General features: G+C 46.8%; 1 protein-coding gene across 3 annotated transcripts; it reads right to left on the bottom strand.

Annotated features, from left to right (window-relative positions):
* Positions 1 to 4,081: 4,081 nt before the first annotated feature.
* DSTN (destrin, actin depolymerizing factor) lies at positions 4,082 to 15,437 on the bottom strand. Of its 3 annotated transcripts, none has more exons than XM_050316828.1 (4): positions 15,272 to 15,437; positions 6,582 to 6,889; positions 6,285 to 6,361; positions 4,082 to 5,323 (listed from the first exon to the last, which is right to left on the bottom strand). In XM_050316828.1, the coding sequence occupies exons 1-4, from the start codon at positions 15,272 to 15,274 to the stop codon at positions 5,214 to 5,216; spliced, it is 498 nt and encodes a 165-aa protein (XP_050172785.1). In that variant the 5' UTR covers positions 15,275 to 15,437; the 3' UTR covers positions 4,082 to 5,213. The 3 variants fall into 3 exon arrangements, with proteins under 3 accessions (XP_050172785.1, XP_050172786.1, XP_050172784.1); XM_050316829.1 differs by lacking the exon at positions 15,272 to 15,437 and adding an exon at positions 14,348 to 14,365; XM_050316827.1 differs by lacking the exon at positions 15,272 to 15,437 and having other exon boundaries at positions 6,582 to 6,901.
* Between the last annotated feature and the right edge of the window lie 7 nt (positions 15,438 to 15,444).

The following is a 15,444-nucleotide window of genomic DNA, read 5'->3' on the forward strand; positions in this document are numbered from 1 at the left end:
AGCAGAGGAAACTGTTTTCAGGGTGGTGGTGCAGGGCGGGGTTCCCTGTGTGGGGGTTTTGCAGAGGGATTGCCACCCTTGCCATGGTGGCAAGGGTGCTTCCCCCTCGCTGTGCAGTCATGCTGAGGTGGGGATGGGCAGGGCAAGGTGAGCCACGTCAGCCCTGCAGGAACCATTCCTCCTGGGAATTGTTTTAAACCTTAGTGCTCCCCTATAATCTGTCCATGGGGGTACTCTGTGATGGCAAGGTGGTGGCCCTTGGTCACTCTCAGCCTTTCTAGCCGTCTGCTCTCCCCTTCTTGTGGCTTTCCATTTTGGTGGGGTTTTTTTTCCTTCTCTTCCTTTTTTTAAATTGTTCTTTCTTTTATTGTCCTTTCTGGTTTTGTTATTTTTTTTTTTCCTTGTTCTTTTTTTATTTTCAAGCTGGTTTCTTAGGAAGTGGCAGAGGCCGTGGGACAGCTTGGTGCCTGTCTCACCACAATGAAGCTGCTGAGCCCAGTACTGACATCAGCAGGAATTTGAGAGAGGAGAAAAAGGCCCCCAAAAAGCTTGGTCCCTCCAGGGTGTGCAAAGAACCAAGGCTAGGAAGGAGGATGAGGGACAGACCTGACTCCATTTTGTCCCTGGGAAAGGCCAGTGTGATACCAATCCCTATATTGCACACCAGAGGCTCTACAGGATTGGGTGGATGTCCTGTCCCTCCCCCAGCCCTGTGGCTTTTGGGGCCATGATGGAGAAATGTGGGGCAGGAGTGTGTGTGATTCATCTTTGACCAGGGAAGTAAAAGGAGTCTTGCTGAATGCTGACTGAGGAAATAGCAGGATGAGAGCCACATCCTGCCCCCCAAACCGTCTCCCACCCTTGTGTGTTTCCCCCCCCCACTCCTCCCAGCATAGGGCTGTTGCATGCAGCAAGTCTCCCCACACTGCAGGGACAAACTCGGGAAGAAGACCTTTGCTCCACAGCCACAATTAACCTTCAGTTTCTCCTTCTGGACTTGGTGGCACACAGAGAGGAATGCATGAATCAAGGACCACTGGTGAACTCAACATGTCAGCATCATCTGTCACTTGCTGCAGACCAGAATGCCCAGCTGTTTGGCTGTCAAGGTCCCCAAAAGTGAGGGAATGCCTGTATTTTTTTCTCCACCCACTCCAAGGCTGGAGAGAGCTGTGGAGCACATCAGAGTGGCTATCAATCACCCCTAGGGGGTCACGGGCAGGAAGGGCCCCAAAGCAGCAGGTGAAGTGATGCAATTCCTTAGGCTTTTCAGTTTCTTGCTTTTGCAACAACTATTTCCTTTATTGTAAGCTCCTGTGCAAATGAGGAGATACCCAGGCATGCCCACAAGAGCAGTAACAAAGACACCAAAACAGCCAATGCAAGGAGGGCAGTCATTGTCACAAATGCCCTTTGGAGTAGGTTGCCTCTGGTGGGGCTCCAAATGCTCCTAAGAGCAGATTCAGTGTGCCCAGCAGGGGGGCATGTGATGTCCTTCTGGGACAATAGCCTGCCGAACAGGCTATTTTAGGAAGAAAGAGAGGGAATGGTCTTGTTAAGCAAACATATAAAACCCAAGTCTCTTCAGGGAAAAATGTTCAGCATACTTTCTTACCTGGAGTTGTTACTTTTTTCTTCCCTCAGCACCTTGGTCAAAGGGGAAGGACATCCTGAGTGCCTAGGAGAAACCCAAGCCTTGCCCAAGAGCACACAGAGCTGAGGACTGGCCAGCCCCCACTCTCCCTGCAGCTTGGTGGGATTTTGCAATGTGCCTGCCCCATTCCAGCGTTATCTCCTTTCCTCCAGGCCACCCAAGCTTGTTACTTGTCAGCCTGTGACTCACAACTGGTATGATCAGCAGCCCCAGCACCACCTTAATAAAGGCAGGAACCTTTATTAATAAAGATCAAGAAATTGCCCAGGTGGAGTGACTTTGGATAGGAACACTGGATCCTTCTGCTGATTCAGCCACGCCCAGAGCTAACTTTCAGCCTGGGTACCTGGGCTTATAAAGGCTTAAGACACTCAAGTTTACCCTTGTTGGAACAGTAAATTGCATTTACACTGCCTGCGGTTCACACTTAGGCCTGAATTATCAGTCTGAATCTCCCTTTCCCATTTTCTCCCAGGTGCAATGGACAGAAATGGCTTTTAGGAAACCACTGCCTGCATGTGGACTTTTAAATATTTCTAGCTGCTCTGCCCGTGCTGCAGCCAAGCTGCACTACCTGGACACATCCTGCTGAATTTGTATGGCTCTGAGATGTTTTCATCACCTGAACCCCTTCATGTTTTTTTTCACATACCCCTGTTAGAAAGTAATTTCTCACCCCAGCAACCAGCCAAGTTATAGAAAGAGTTCCTCATATTCTCTTGCCTCACCTTTTCACATCTGGGTGATTGGGAGAAATCTTAAAAAGTCATGAGTAAACATCTTCCTGTGCTTTCCATCCCCTCCAAAAGCAGCAGGACAACCAACCTCGAGAGGGGGTGAAGTTTGGCCCACAGACTCCAGTGTGGACAAGCCTGAAGCATTATAGCTCTGAAGGCTGAGTTACTGCCAGCCCTGGAGTGCAGTACTCCTCTTCCAGAGAGGCCAGATTGTAATTTCAGGAGTTACTGTGAGGATCCTAAAAGCAGCCAAAGACTCAAATTGGCCTGAACTGTGGCACCACACCTAGCCAAGGCCCAAAGTGCCACCTCAGACCTCTTATCACTTAGTTCTGGGACTAAGGCACTTTATATTCAAGTCCCTGATCTGAGGGCTTTCATGCTGTGGGAAGCACTCTATTGCAGCATCTCCCACTCTGTTTTTTAACCAGGGAAGGAAATCCTAGGCAGAAGTCCACCACAGTATCATCTGAGCTAGATATTCCTTTGAAGATGCCTGCAGTATGGAGGCACTAGCTATCAACTGGATCTTGGCTAGGAGTTGCCTTTGTTTGTCAGGCAGCACTGCTCCCCATGTGTCATACTTATTTCCTTATCTCAACCTGGACTTTGGACAAAGACCAATACTGCAGACACCTAGGCACAGAGGAGCCGTTTATGAGGACAATTACCCACTTGGGCAAGCTCCCAGTTGACTGGAAAGAACCTAAAAGCTCCAGTAGAAACCAAGACACTTTGCTTTGCTCAGAATCAGAAAGTTTCACTCCAGTGGATCCCTTTGCATCAGAAAACCTTTTGCTCCCAATCCTGTGAACTGCATGGGTGCCAAGTTAGAGCAAGCAGTCAATGCCTGCCTAATTTAAGGTTTTAACCATGCAGGATGGTCAGAGAGGGCACATGCTGAGTTAGCAATGGGCCATTATTCCCCTGGCCCCGCAGACACAGCAGCGCAGCGCTAGCACTGTTCTGCAAGGAGTTGCAGGGACAGTCTGTTTTCTGTCCCTGGACAGCTGGGAACAGCTTGCAGAGGAAGGGACAGCCTGTAACTGCCTGAGCCTTGTGGGGCTGGCCAGAGAAAGCTCCCTAAGTCCTCACAGGGAAAGCAGCACAGGGTAACTATCACGTGGCTGGGTTTCTGCTGCTCAGGCTGCAAACAGGGAGATTTTTCCCGGGAAGCTGCCCAACCCATGGACATTTGCACCCAAAGCCTAGAACGCAGAGAGCAGGTGCTGTTCAGGAGCCAGAGCCTGCAGCAGGCAAGGAGTCACGCTGAGAGGGAGTGCAGGGACAAGGAGGAAAGCACACTGCAGAGATGAACGTGCTTTCCCCCCCAACTCCACCAGCTCTTCTTTCCAGCCTGTTTCACCCCATTCCTGTTCCCCTGACAGCAGTACAGGGCAGTGGCTGCAGAAGGCACAGTAGCTCCCTGAGCACACAGCTTACACAGGGCACTGGTGTCCCCAGCCATGGTGCCAGCCCTGCTGCAAGAAGGCTAATCCTAAGGCTGGAGAGGAATCAGTCACTGACCCAGGGGAGGGGAAGCCCATTTATTTAAGGCTATTTGAATTTGGCACACACAGAACATATCACAGTAATGCACTGGAGGCTAATGGTTTTTTTTTTTTTTTTTTTTTTTTTTTTTTTTCTTTTTCTCTACAGACATACAAGAAAACTCTATGCAACTCCCATGTACACATTACACAAAGGAAACAGCTTTAATCAACCACTGGTGAAACATGGAAGCTTTTAAAATCTCTGTAGCTGGCACAGGAATGTTCTCTACCCCCCATACAAAAGGCATTTCAGGTCAAACTTTCTAGTAGGTGATATTTCCATGCATTTCTACAGAACTAAAGAAGCTAGCAGACAAAAAGCCCAGATCAAGCCGTATTAGTTAGGCTGATTCGTTCTACTAAGTTAAATCAATAATAATTATGGACAAATGGACCAAGTGACCAAAGACTGGGGCTGAAAATACCACTTTTCAAGTTGTGGTTCATTCTCATTCTACTACCCATAACTGAAAAGCTCTGATATAAGAATCTGCATTTATAAAAGCCTCAGAAGCATCTGATCCACTAGTAAGTGTGTATTAGAGAAAGTAAGGTAGTTCTAAATTAAAAGCAATTTTTATAGAATCACTCAGGCTGAAAGAGACCTCAAGACACTCCATAACAAGGAAATCGAACCTATAGAACAAGTGAACCTTTAAATATTATTACTGCACCAGGAGTTTACAAGGGAGGGGATTAGGACTATTTCTCCAGAAAAGTGTGTCTGTTTTATCTCTAGCTTCAGAATTAGGCTTTTTTAGTACAGCTCTGTAACTGCAAGCACTAAGAATTTAACCCAGTTTTGCTGCCAACAGGTTGCTTTAGTCTAAGTTTAACTACAGTTTTCAAGTTTTGTCTTAAATGATTATAGGGAAAAAGCTTCTGAGTTTGGCAATTTGGCCAGTAGCCTCAAAATAATTGACTGAATTTTGCTCGTTACAATTTAGAAAAGCAAGAACAAGAACCAGATTGTTCTCACCTCCCCCCCTTTCATGATACACTGCTCAAATTTTTTGAGACCTTTAGTGTTAATCCATTGGGGATAGTATTGGGCTGGACAACCAATGCAAATATTAATACACCAAGATAAATCCTTAGATTTTGATTTATTTAGGGTCATTTGTACATACAAGCTACATCTCCAAAATCTACTTTATTCTACAAGACAGCTTCCCTATTGTTAGTGAAACCCTTGCCTAGAATGTTTGCTTTATATAACTGATATATTAAAACATGGAATGCTTGTAGAGTTGTGGCACTGTATGACATCTACACAGGACTTCCTTCAAAAGCTACGACTAGGGAGCCTCCTAGCTTCTCAGCAATGCAAGCTCGGTTGAGGTCCTCTGGCCCATTTGCTTGGCATTCATGCTTTATGCCTAAAAGAGAGGCAAAACACTCAATAATGCAGTATGCCAACATGCTGATAATCAATCAAACAAACACACTTGGTAGTAATATTAGAAGAAGAAATCCAGTCACTCAAGCACACAAGTCCTGCCTTAGCTTTGGAAATCTATTTTTTTCCTGGCATGCCATTGGAGACATCTGGCTACACACATGTCAATGCAGGGACATGTGGGGAGAAATTTGTCACTGGATTAGAGCTCAGACTGTTGGTCTTTCATCTCAGGCTCTTACAAGTGTCTTGTGCTGCCCTGGATACAGCTGGGGAGGGAGCTACATGCAAGCACATGGAGATGGCTGACTCAGCTCCCGTTGGCTCCGCAGAGGAGCATCTAGAAAGCCGGACTAAGGAATCAACAGTGTTTTTTTGTTTTTGAAGGGTGGGGATCCCAACCCATGCCTGTCTTCTGTGGTGAAAGGCAGAATTTCTTCAGGATTTCTTTTTTTTTCCAACTTCTACATGTGCAGCACACAACAGTCTCCCTGGGTACTTCCAATCCCTGGGGCAAACTGTCCTGTGAGGGCTGGCACTGCTGCCCAGTGATCTTGTCAGTCTTGCACACTGCAAGATTTTGGCCCAGTGCAGCACAAGGAACTTGCACCAAATCCAGCTCTGAGTTATAAATCTAATGGTTTCTAGCCTGTATGGTGCAGATGTGCTGCTCTGTACCATGCAGCTACTGTCACACATTGCAGAACCTGCTCTTGCTCAGAGCACAGTTCTAGTACCTCTAAAATTTACAGTCAAATGGTATAAATTTTAGCTAGACCTCATTTTAGCTCTATCATGTGACATTTCACCTCTCACTAGTTTCTCAAAAAATCAAAAATAAAACAACACCCAAACCCAAACCAATTAGCCAATGGTTAAGCCTTGCTGTGTAAGTATTCTAGAGGTACGGCAGAGCTAGGAGCATTAGCTGTATTACATACCTTGGAACTTCTTTTTGATTGCATCCTTGGAGCTGGCGTAGATCATCTTACTTTTGAGAGGTGCTTGTTCTGGTGCCCTAGCGGGATATACCAAAGAGAGTGCAATTACTGACACGGATTATTCAGCACAGCCAGAAGCAGCATCCTTCCCACCATGAACAAGTGAAACATCTCACAGCTCAGAACACAGGCATCAGGCTGCCCTCTTGCCAGCCCGGGCAATACAAATGCTCAGAGACCTCACCCGCAGTGCTTGGACTGCATGTTAGGAATGAGTCAGTTGGGAAGATGGCTTACCATAAGAAAAACATCAGCTCTTCTTTTTTGGATTCCTTGGTCTCGAAGCTTGCGTCATACAAGGCATAACGGCAATCCTTCTCAGGAAGCATCTGCACAAAGTGCTTGAAAGGGTCGGTGACTGTCACACCGACATCTCCCACCAGAATTTCTTTGCCTTCTTCCACAATAATGCACTTTTTGTCTGGACTGAGGCAGAAGATGACAGCCTTCTTCCTCTTCTTAATTTCCTCAGGTGTAGAGCACTTCCGCACTTTCATGTCATAAAAGATACGGCATACTTCATCAGCAACTTGTACTCCAGATGCCTGCAAAGACATGAGCAAAGACCTTTAGGGCCACCACAGCAAATTTTTACAACTCCATTACTGCACTGCCTTAAATATAAGGCTAGAAGACAGCAGATACTAACAACAGTTACTAGTGACCCAAGAGTCTCCTCAGAAAAGGCTGTAGACCCTCTTTTCCAAAGGCAAATAAAGAATCTGGAGTCTCACTGCTGACCACAGCCAGCTGCGAAACCAAAACTATTCCAAAGAAGGCACAATCCGACTTACATTAGAACATGGTTTTGGCGGAGTTTTACACACATGACCACCCCTTATTCTCCAAGATTACAGAAGCTTAATTTTGTTATCCATTTCAGGCTGGCTAGACAATCAAGCCCACAAGGATCTGCTGTTCAAAATTTCCTAGCCATTTCTAGCATGCTTGCTAGCAGCTTTAGGAACAGAGGTAAAACTGGCTAAATTCCACACCTGTCACATGGACTTAGTTTAGAGATCAAGAGAGATGTAGCGAGAGGTAGAGGGACTGCAGTGATACAGTTTTTAGCCGAACAAACCAACTTTCAGAAGTTGCTCTGAATTCTTTAAAGGACTTTAAAGGGAGAACTTGCAAGCTCCTCCATCAGTTTTTAAAGCCAGCTGCCTGCCTTCAACTTTTGCCCCCCTCTCCACTCCCTCAAAGGAAGGGAGTGTAGTTAGTGGTATGGTATCCATACCACTATGCATGGGAAATTGTAGTTAGTGGTATGGTATCCCCTGTGTTTGCTGTAATAGGAGGTGCACATGCAGCTTTATCAACCTAATCTTAAAGGCAGCTGCACAAAATAAAGAAGACAAGACCTGGCAGGAACGACAAAAGGCTGAGCTGCATTTTCAGCCTGCTTTTTGGGAATAAGACAGAAAAAAATTGTGGCAGGGTAGAAGCATTTTCATCTGAGTGTTGTTCTCAGAGTACAGCAAAAGTTGGAGAGCTTAAAAGCATCTGTGAAATAGCGAATACTGCAAGTATGGAAAGCCAGCTGATGCTGATGGAACAACATCATGGCCAGAGCAGTAAAGATTAAACTGAAGCCCGTCCAATACTCAACAACCTGTTCAAAATTCGGTATGCAGTGTGAACAGTGAGGTTCCTTTAAAATACTGCTTCCTCCCTCACTGGTCTTTGGTCTTCAAATTCCAATGACATTATCCTCAGATATGACAGTTCATATCTCAGACAGAAAATTGCCTTCCTCCCTCTGTGTAAACTGCTACATGTCACTGCTATGAGCACAGTCAGCAGTATTAAGAGTCAGGTACAGCACCATCTGAGATCCGCCAACTGAAAAACGCTAAAAGGTTGTTGTTCATTTTGTTTTTCCTTACCTTCAGCCCCAAAATGTGAGCTCAACAGATTTATTTTGCATCTTAAAGAAACAACAGAGTTTAGTTGCAAAACCAGGGAGAGAGAGGTGCAGGGGAACTGCTCAGTGGTAGCTTTCAAACAGGCTGTCCTTGAAAGATAGTTATAGATTGGGCAATGACTTAATGTGTGGGGGGTTTTTTAAGCCTTGACCAACGACTACCATGGAAGACCTCAGATGAGCCCAGATCATGTCTCCTTCTGTAACTCTGAGTGGCTGACATAGCATTGCTAACCCAGTGAGGAGAGGTGGCACAGGGAGCAGAATCTATTACCATGGGGTTTGGTATCTATATCTCCCAACTGCTTGTCACAGAAAATCTCACCCAGCAGTGAAACTGAGACAGAAGTTTTTCTCTAGTGTGCCAACAGTGCTCCTTCAGGGTTTACCCAAATCCAAGGGGACATCCCTCAAGATTTATAATGCATGGCCTGTCTACTAGGGGTAACCTATCCAGAATTCCTTGCACTTACTTTGGGATAGGAGAACAGCAAGTCACTCACCATGCCAGAGCTCCCTGGCAGGCAGCCATCCTTTTGCATATCACCAATAAGGCGAGGAAAGTAAGCAGAGAAAGCCTATTCCAGGATAAACTCGAGCAAAAGTGCAAACATCGACTCAAAGTGACTCATTCCTCTGTCACCTCATTCATACAGAGATACTGCACTTTGCCAGAGGGTGACTGAGAGCTAATGAAGAATGAAGGTCTTTCCCCTCCTTGTCCCTGTGTTTGGTGTAAGCAAGAGCCTCTCTGGGAAGACTCTAAAAAATACAAAACTGCCTTAATAAAGCAAACAGTGCAGCAAGTAGAGCTACTGTATCATTCACTAGGGACCTATCCACAGGGAACTCGAGAACCTTTTTCGTCCCTGAGGTTTGTAATGGCATATCAATAGCTGACAAAAGGTGTTAAGACTTGACTTTTAGTCACAGAAAATGCACAGAAAGCCTGAACTAAAATGGGAAGGAGGCAATTAATCACTTAAAAGCCCTGTCACTTACCTCTACCTTTGTTCATTCTTGATCTTTGCTCCAACATCACAACAAGTAATTCCCCTGCACCAATTCATGTTAACTTTGAAAGAAAAGGTTAATGCTCAGCAGAGAGCCAGAAGCAGCAGCAACAGAGCCGCAGGTTGATACAAACTGTGCAGTCAAGTGCATATGCTTGTACTACTACACAGCAAGAAACATGTCTCCAAGTAGGGAGACAAGTTGATTCCTTAAAAAGAAACTGAGCACTGCTGGCCAGCCAGTTCAGATTCCAAAAATATTCAGTATTTAGCCTGGAACCCCAAAATTCAGTGTTAAATTGCAGTTTATAACTGGGACAGAACAGAAGCTGAAGGGACAATAGTGAGAACTGGATTTGTTAGCTTTCCAAAGTAAAAGGCTGTCAGTAGCTGGTGCTACTATTTTTTTCGCAGCTGCTGTACAACCCCTGGATTCATCACACAGGCTGACATTATGTTGCTAGGGACAATGCAGATTTGTTCCATCTCAGAAAACCCTATAGCTGTGTCACAGCAGTAGTATGTCACCCACAAATTCCCAGTGCAGTGAACTAATTACTTCCAAAAAGAGGATCTACTATTGCAACCCTCTTCAACTTTGGACTCATACCAGCCACGACTGGCTTCACAAACATATTTAAAAAGTAAAAAACCCTAAATACTAGACAGCTTTTGCTGTAAGATGGCTGAAATCATTCTGCATGGAACATCAACAGGATGACTGTTAAGAGCGCTGGAACAAGGAGAAATGCTATATTCTAAGTACATGTCCTCAACTGACATTTTACCTTCACCTCTGCTCTCTTCTCCAGAAGAAGAGCTGGTGAGAAGCCTCCACCCCACCAGTAACGACAGAGTAAAGGTTTATTTGTTAGTCCGGATTTTCTCTCTTTGGCCAGACACCACTCTGCTTACAGGATACAATACAGCACATTCATTATTATTTTGTGCATTCTGGCTTGAATGCTGTAGAGCTACAGCAGTTAGTCTGGTTTTGTTCCTTTTCCAGTATAAAAGCAGTTATCCAGCTCTGGACTAGTACTCAGGTGCCTCTTAATGCAGTATATGTTGCAGGTACTTGTGAAATACATGACTATGAATCAGCTGGTGACATTTTGTTGTAGGGGACTGAACCTTAACTGCAGGGCCTTTTAACCTCACTGAAACAAGGCAGTAGCAAGGAGGCAAGCCACCTAATTACCAGATGGAAATATGATGCTAGTACAGCATATTCAGGCAAGAGTGTACAGAGTGAGTTTCTCTGAGGAAATCGGCAAAAATGAGTTTTCCCCCAACGCCTCTGTGCAACTATTGCAAATGTGGTCTGTCTTGCGGGCTGAGCTCCTCATACATCGTTCCAGGGCACCTGAACCAGTATCCCCATTGTACTTTCACATGGGCTGCTGTAGGCACATGAGGTAATGATTGCATTAAATGCCTTGTCAGCATGCCCTGGAGTAACACAGCGGCTCTTATTCCCTACACAAAGCCACTGTTCCTGCCTTAAGTGCAAAGCACTGCAGAAGTCTTGCAAGAGTAGAATGCCCTCCTTACACAGGGCAGCCCAAATAGTGAGCCTTCTGTCTAGCACGCTTCCTACTGCAAGAGCCATACGCAGCTGCCTCCACTAAGAGCTTCCAACACTTTGCCTCCATTGCCAAGCACCTGAACTGAAATTTAATCTTAACTGGGGAAGACTGAAGAATAATCTAAAGCTTTCTCAAGAAAATCCCCACATAGAGAAAGCTGTTTCAGGAGCGAGATACATGCCAGACACCTTATAAACTGGATTTGCAGCAAGTCTGCACGGAAACACAACTGTGACACACTTAAATTTGCCTTCTCTTTTGTTAGGAAATGCTGTGCGCTCCAGTATTTTCCTTGAATATTTAAAATATTTTACCTAAGGAGAGTCTTTGTTTCCTCCTCAACTGTAAGACAGCCAAGAAGACTTTAAACTAATGACTTGGTTTGTCTCAAGACAAGTTTGAAGGATGAGATTTGGTTTTAAGTCTTGACAATTTTAGAGTGTTGGATTTCTCCCCTGTGATGAGAATCCAAGAGCTCTCCATAGAGGTGCCTGTGCATCCATTATCTACAGAGACATTTAAAGAACCGGTTCTTGACTTGTTTTGTCTGGGAACCACACACACGCATTGTATACGCCACCTGTGATACTACTCACAGGTACTCAAGTGGAAACTGTTGTTTCTTGGAAAAGCATCATCAATTTTTCCAGAATTTGACACCAAGACCTTTATTAAAGTATGCCTTGTTTAATTGCAAGGGTAGATTTGAGGACACTGTGCTCCAATGTTTGCTAGTCACATTATTGCATGTATTTGGTTCTGAGTTTCTTCAGCAAAGTCTGCTTCCCCTATGCTTGGCATATCATCCTTCCTATCTACCTTCGAAATTCCCTGCCACTGCCAGAACTGCTTGTGTAACCATGTGGCATTTCCATATGACTCAGTCATGTGTCATAGTACATCCCTGCAACAAATACTTTTTCCATTTAAACTATTACCACCCAACTGGTCTGGGACAGCACCCTTCACAGAGCTGTCCCTTACACTGCCACACAACAGAATGCCCTGGGACATCATCAGCACCAAGACCTTGAAGGGCACACTAAGCTAACGTAGTTGTGGGAGCACCCAGCAGAAAGGGAGGGTCACAGCCTGGCTGCACTAATAGGCTGGAAGACAATTTTGCCAAATCAGGCCTCTGAAAAGGGCGTCAGCTAAGGCCAACAAGCCAACTGAAAATGTAGGTGGTCAGAACCACGGATTTTAAATACTGCTTTGCTTTTAGTCTGTTATTTGAGCACTCAAGAAAACACATTGGATACTACCATCCCCACTTTACTGAGTAGGAAAGGTGCAACTGCTTTAACTTGATCCCAGAGACCAGCAAGGGTGATGGAATACCAGTGACTTCCTGAGTTCTGCAAGGCTCACAAACCCTGGTGTCTATAGCAGAACAGAGAGACAGCTCTGTTTACAGGGGACAGCCTGAAAAGTTCAAGGCTTCAATTCAGATGTGAAGCACGATGGGAAACATAACTAACTGCCTTTTACTGCTGTTGTGCAACAGGTTATATTTGCACACCATAAACCAGCAAGAACTACGGACTTATTTTCATATCACTTGTAGACAGATCTTGCCAGCTAGACTCCAGTTTTTTACTTAGCATTATTTGGTCTCTTTTGGCAGGAGGGGTGGAATCAGAACTCTATTCAGCTTTTCTCCCCCCGCACCCCCTTCGACAATAAGAACGGTTATCGACAAGGAGATATGAGAAAGAAATAAATTAATTAAAAAATAAGAAAAAACTATCCCTTGAATTCCTGGAGGTCATTTCCTCAGCTTTCAGCTAAAGAAGAAAAGCTTCTCTGAGCTCCCATGAAGTTCACTCCCACCAAGGTAGGTAGAACAAGCAATACCCACAAAAGGCAATCCCAACAATACTGCTGAAAAACAGTCAGTAGAAGGGTAGAAGTTTTGAGTACCACCCATTCCTCTGTTGAAACGTAAGGTTTTAAAGTTAATGCAGGTGTGAGCTGCTATGCAACAGGACTCTAGCAAACCTTCTTAGAAACATATTCAGCACAGAAACCAGCTACAATGAGCCCAAACGCCCACAAGAATTTTCTTGTAGCCCTCCAGGAACTTACAGCAACCTAAAACTTAAAAGCCACCCTCAAAACCAAGCTTTGAAGGCCTGCTTTGGGCACCACAGATACTTGTTAGTGAGGGATGCTTCCTGAATACTGCATGAATGCTGTACAGGCAGGCGAGTGAAAGCTTTAACAGCTCCACACACAAGTCCTAGCTGCCTGCAGGCTCTCCCGCATGGGATCACTTGGGCCAGCCCTTGCACCCAGCAGGAGCCCCTTGATAGCAACAAGGCAAGCAGGAACACGCCAGACACCCAGACTACTAATTGTCATGAGGCTGTCATCTTGTACATGAGGCATATGTACTTGTAATTACACAGATTTGGGAAGAGTATTGACTAACAACCAAAAAAAAATAATTTGCACAGTCCTTCAAAGACCACGGACTCATTTAATCCAGTAACAAAGAAATTGAACCTTGTGGCAAGACATAAAAGCTGAAGATCCAATGCTCTTTTGATACCAAATGATGCCCTCCTGCTGGCATTACTGTATTTTGCCAAAAGGCCTGCACTCTGCCCAAAAGCAAGTTCATTTCCTGCATCTCAAAAAAGCCAACCCAGACCCCCATTGCAAGATGATCACTGTGAGAAATACTGGTTTTGACTGACTGGGGAATTCTCTGGTTCCAAAACAAGATGAAGCCTGACACACCGAGTAGTCAGTCTAAACTAGGTTTGCATACTGCAGAGGTGGTAGCTGGCTTGCTGAGACAAGCCTGTTTTAAACAAGTGCTGCAAGTTTCGTCAGACTTTTTAACAACTTCAGCTGCAGCTCCCATCAGTTCTGCTTCATGCTGCAGACCAGTCACATACGCTCCAACTTGGGCGTTAGAGGAAGCAGGGAGATCAGGAGTACATCCTGTATGCCAGCCCTATAGGGACTAAAAGTTCATTTACTGGATATACCACACATTCAGTAACCTAATGAGAAACACCATGGGAAGGCCTCAATATGTAACACATCTAGTAAAGGCAAAAACCCCAGGTAAGTGTGTCAAAACACACAAACGTGTGTCGGTGGAATCAACTAAAAACAGGACAAGAGTTAAAACTGCATGAGCTAGTAATTCAGGCGAACATGCCAGTCACAGCTACCACAGTTAAATGGGGATGCAAACTTTGAGCATAGGCTAAGCAATCCGAGAATGAGCCACCAGGAAGTCAAAAAGGTATTTGGTCTATTCCGCTCCATTTATGCAAGCAGTCCTTTGGTACCTTTTTTTTTTTTTTTTGAAAGCCAGGAAACACAGGAAAGTTAGTGTGTATGCTTGGTGTGTTTTTATGTTTCAGCATTATGTAGGTAAAATGTTTCCAGCACTGCGTGGAGGAGCAAAACAAAACAAACAAAAACCACAAAAAAACAAGTCCTTGCAGCAACTACCTTAAAATTTAAGCTTCCTAGAGAGGCCGCTGCGAAACCCTGTTTGTTACGATCAGCACTTCCCTTCCGCGGGTTCCGCTTCCGCCCATTTTGCCCACTACCAGCGCTGTCGGCTCCAACCCCCGGGGTTGGCCAGCGGGTCCCGGCCGTCCCAGGGAAGGCCCGTGCTCGTCCCGGCACTCCCGCGGAGCAGCCGCCGTCTTCTAGGCCAGGCCCGACCCCTCCGGCCGCAGGAAGATGGCTTCCGCCAGCACCGCGCCAGGCTACCGCGGCCGCGCCTATTCCCGAGCAGGGCAGCCCCCGACGACGGGGAAAAAGGGCTCCCACCCGCGGTGCCTTTCCGCCAGGTGGCGGTTCCCTCCCACGCAAGCCCCTCGGGGGGCGGGGCGGGGCCGCTGATGCCCCTCTGCCCACCCGCGGCCGTGCCCTGCGGCGCGGGGAGGGGCCGAGTATCGCCCCCCCACCGGCTCTTCCCGCCTCGCCCGGCACCCCCCGTCACAGGGTGGAATGGACGCGCCCGCCCCAGCCCTTGTGTGAGGCACGGAACGTACCATCACCTACCGACGGGGGGAGGAAAAAGGAGGAAGGACAGTTCCATCGCCTCAGAGGGGGGAGGGTAACCTTCCGCCGCCTCATGGCGGGATGAGGGGTGGCATTGGGGGGGAAGGGAGCAGAACGGATCCGCCGCCTCAAGTTCAAAGGCGAACGGAAACCCGGATTGGGGGGGGTGAGGGTGTGGGGAGGAGAGAAGGAGAAGGAAAAGGGGGCGCGATACCGTGGTGCCGCAGGGCACAGCAGCGGCGGCGCCAGCCGAGATGCGGCGGGCGGTACCGCCGCCCCCCTCCCCGCTTTTCCCTCAAGGATGAAGGCGAGAGGGGGAAGAAACCTAACGCCCCCCCTCCCCGGCGGCGCCCAGATGCCTACCATGGCGTGGGCTGAGCGTGGGGCGGCGGGCACGGGGCGGCGGCGGCAGCTCCTCGCGAGTGTCTGTCTGGGCGCGGCGCGGGCTCCGGCGGCTCAAAGGGAAGCAGCGAGGGCGCGAGCCGGGCGGAAGCGCTGCCGACGTCACGGCCGCCGTGCCCGCAAGAGGAGGAAGC

This window comes from Myiozetetes cayanensis, unplaced genomic scaffold, assembly GCF_022539395.1.
Source record: "Myiozetetes cayanensis isolate MyiCay16 unplaced genomic scaffold, myiCay2020 scf2-11, whole genome shotgun sequence".
Classification (NCBI taxonomy): Eukaryota; Metazoa; Chordata; class Aves; order Passeriformes; family Tyrannidae; genus Myiozetetes; species Myiozetetes cayanensis.

Coding starts and splice junctions, on each gene's coding strand:
- DSTN (XM_050316827.1), bottom strand. CDS start 6,901: ATGTCTTTGCAGGCATCTGGAGTACAAGTTGCTGATGAAGTATGCCGT. Junction 6,362..6,581: donor GAGCTGATGTTTTTCTTATG/GTAAGCCATCTT, acceptor ATATCCCGCTAG/GGCACCAGAACAAGCACCTC. Junction 5,324..6,284: donor AATCAAAAAGAAGTTCCAAG/GTATGTAATACA, acceptor CCTCTCTTTTAG/GCATAAAGCATGAATGCCAA.